Source organism: Perkinsus marinus (assembly GCF_000006405.1).
Source record: "Perkinsus marinus ATCC 50983 genomic scaffold scf_1104296951058, whole genome shotgun sequence".
Taxonomy (NCBI): Eukaryota; Perkinsozoa; order Perkinsida; family Perkinsidae; genus Perkinsus; species Perkinsus marinus.
In genome coordinates this window covers 1-1,869 of record NW_003209435.1, presented here as the reverse complement: position 1 = coordinate 1,869, position 1,869 = coordinate 1, and the positions used below count along the sequence as shown (strand labels likewise).

Below are 1,869 nucleotides of genomic sequence, written 5' to 3'. Positions count from 1 at the left end.
CTCAGAAGAGAGCTTGTCGGTCTGAAGACAAGGCATGCTCTGAGCATATATGCGCTAAAGGCATCTATCTCGTGCTACTCTTCTCGCTTCATCGACCCTCTGTTGTGCAGACGAGAGAATTCCGACAATCGGAGCAGTTGAGGATTACGCTTATCAAGGCGTAAGGCAATAGATCCATTGCACGCTGTTATCAGAGGGATCAAGGGCAAAGGCCAAAGGTCACCTTGATGTCTTGTCCGGTCTTGAATCCCCTAGTCGGGTTCACCGATTGCTTTTGTCTATGACCGTTCGGCGAGCCAGTCATAATGGGAGTAGATGAAAACATTTCCAAGATTCCATCGAGAGACGAACTGGGTTCAGAGTCTTGAGTGCTAAGCGGTATAGGATAGAACCACACAAAAACATAGTCTATACTTTTTTGATGAGTAGTACCCCATAAAATGACCAGCAGCACTTGAGAACAACACATGGCACAGTACAGCAATTTGGAAAGTAAACAACGGTCTCAGGAGCATCGTTCGCCGCCAATCGAGAGTTCTCATCCGATAAACCAAGCCGAATTCCATGTACCTGGATCCTGTGTGGATATATTCGACCCAATTTTCACAGCTCCTCTGTTGGGACGTCGCCAATCTACCAGGTGGTGGAATATCACGGTGCTCCTGACGCGGCATCTGGTACAGCACGAAAGCTTTTAGACGTGATGAAGTACCACAGAGAGACACCTGTAGTAGACGGCGCGATTATGCGCCTTTCATGCATAGCGTAGTGCATAGCTAAGAACGTGTCTCGCACTGTGCTCCTTAAGATAAGAGCAGGTTTCGTCTTTGTCTTGGGAACCTGTGTTCATCAGCAGTTCGGGGGTATCGCTCACAACTAGACCGATCCTTGACAACCTTGGTACTGGAACCGAGAACATGCCCAAGAACGAGAGTACCGAGCATTCTAACTTGTGTCCGAAATTCCGAGGAGTGCCCGAATCTGATAGAGGGGATACTGGCAAATCGTTTGAGATTTTTCTCCGCCGCTTCGAGACCTACCTCGAGATAAAAGGAGTGATACCTCCTGTGAACCCCGACGATGCCGAGGCCCTACAACGCTATGAGCGCAAAAGAGTGGGCTTGCTTAAAGCCGCCCTCAAAGATCAAGCAGCGGCACTGGTCTATAGTCTTCCTCAAGAAGCCCAAGTCTGCTATGAAAAAGTCACGAAAGCTCTACGAATGGCGTACGGTCTGGACCCTCTGGAAGCCTACAATCGCTTCAAGGGTCGTAAAATGTCGGTCAATGACAATGTGGACTCTCATATCGCCCTCCTCAGACACGACCTTGCCTGTTGTCTACCCACGGCTAGTCAGGAAGCCCTGCTGAAACTTCAACTCCTAAGTGGGCTCCCTTCCGGTTCCAATGCTAAAGCTCAAGCATTGGCTAAGGAGTCCGCCACCACTACCCTAAGCCAGCTTATGGAGACGGTACGAGACCAGCTCAGGGCGTCTAGGATTGACGAAGGAAGACCGTACGCGGGCGCAATGATGGCCAACTCCTCAACTAAGGGGAAAGGCAAAGGTCGCCGAGGAAAAGGCAAAGGTCGTGCAGTGCAGCAAGGAGGCTTTCGTGACTACAGTACCATCACTTGCTTTGGTTGTGGTCAAAGAGGCCACATCCAACGCCTCTGTCCGCGGCGTCAGAGCAGGCCTGAACGAGAGATCACTCCACCGGGAAACGGGGAGGCGGTGTCTCCGCAGCAGTATGCGGCGCCGGCACCGCGCAGTCAGTTGTCGACACGGCAATGCTGCCTACAATTTTGTGTACATTAAGTCCCCGTTATAGATCGGTCATTAGAGACAAAGCTGTCGTCGATTTCTGTTGTGG

At 50.9% G+C, this 1,869-nt stretch overlaps 1 protein-coding gene across 1 annotated transcript; it reads left to right on the top strand.

Moving 5' to 3' along the window:
• Positions 1 to 917: 917 nt before the first annotated feature.
• Positions 918 to 1,469, top strand: Pmar_PMAR026683 (hypothetical protein; the record flags this gene model as incomplete). Its single annotated transcript, XM_002777723.1, has 1 exon — positions 918 to 1,469. A coding segment is annotated over one exon (552 nt), but the record flags the coding sequence as incomplete, so codon positions are not given.
• Between the last annotated feature and the right edge of the window lie 400 nt (positions 1,470 to 1,869).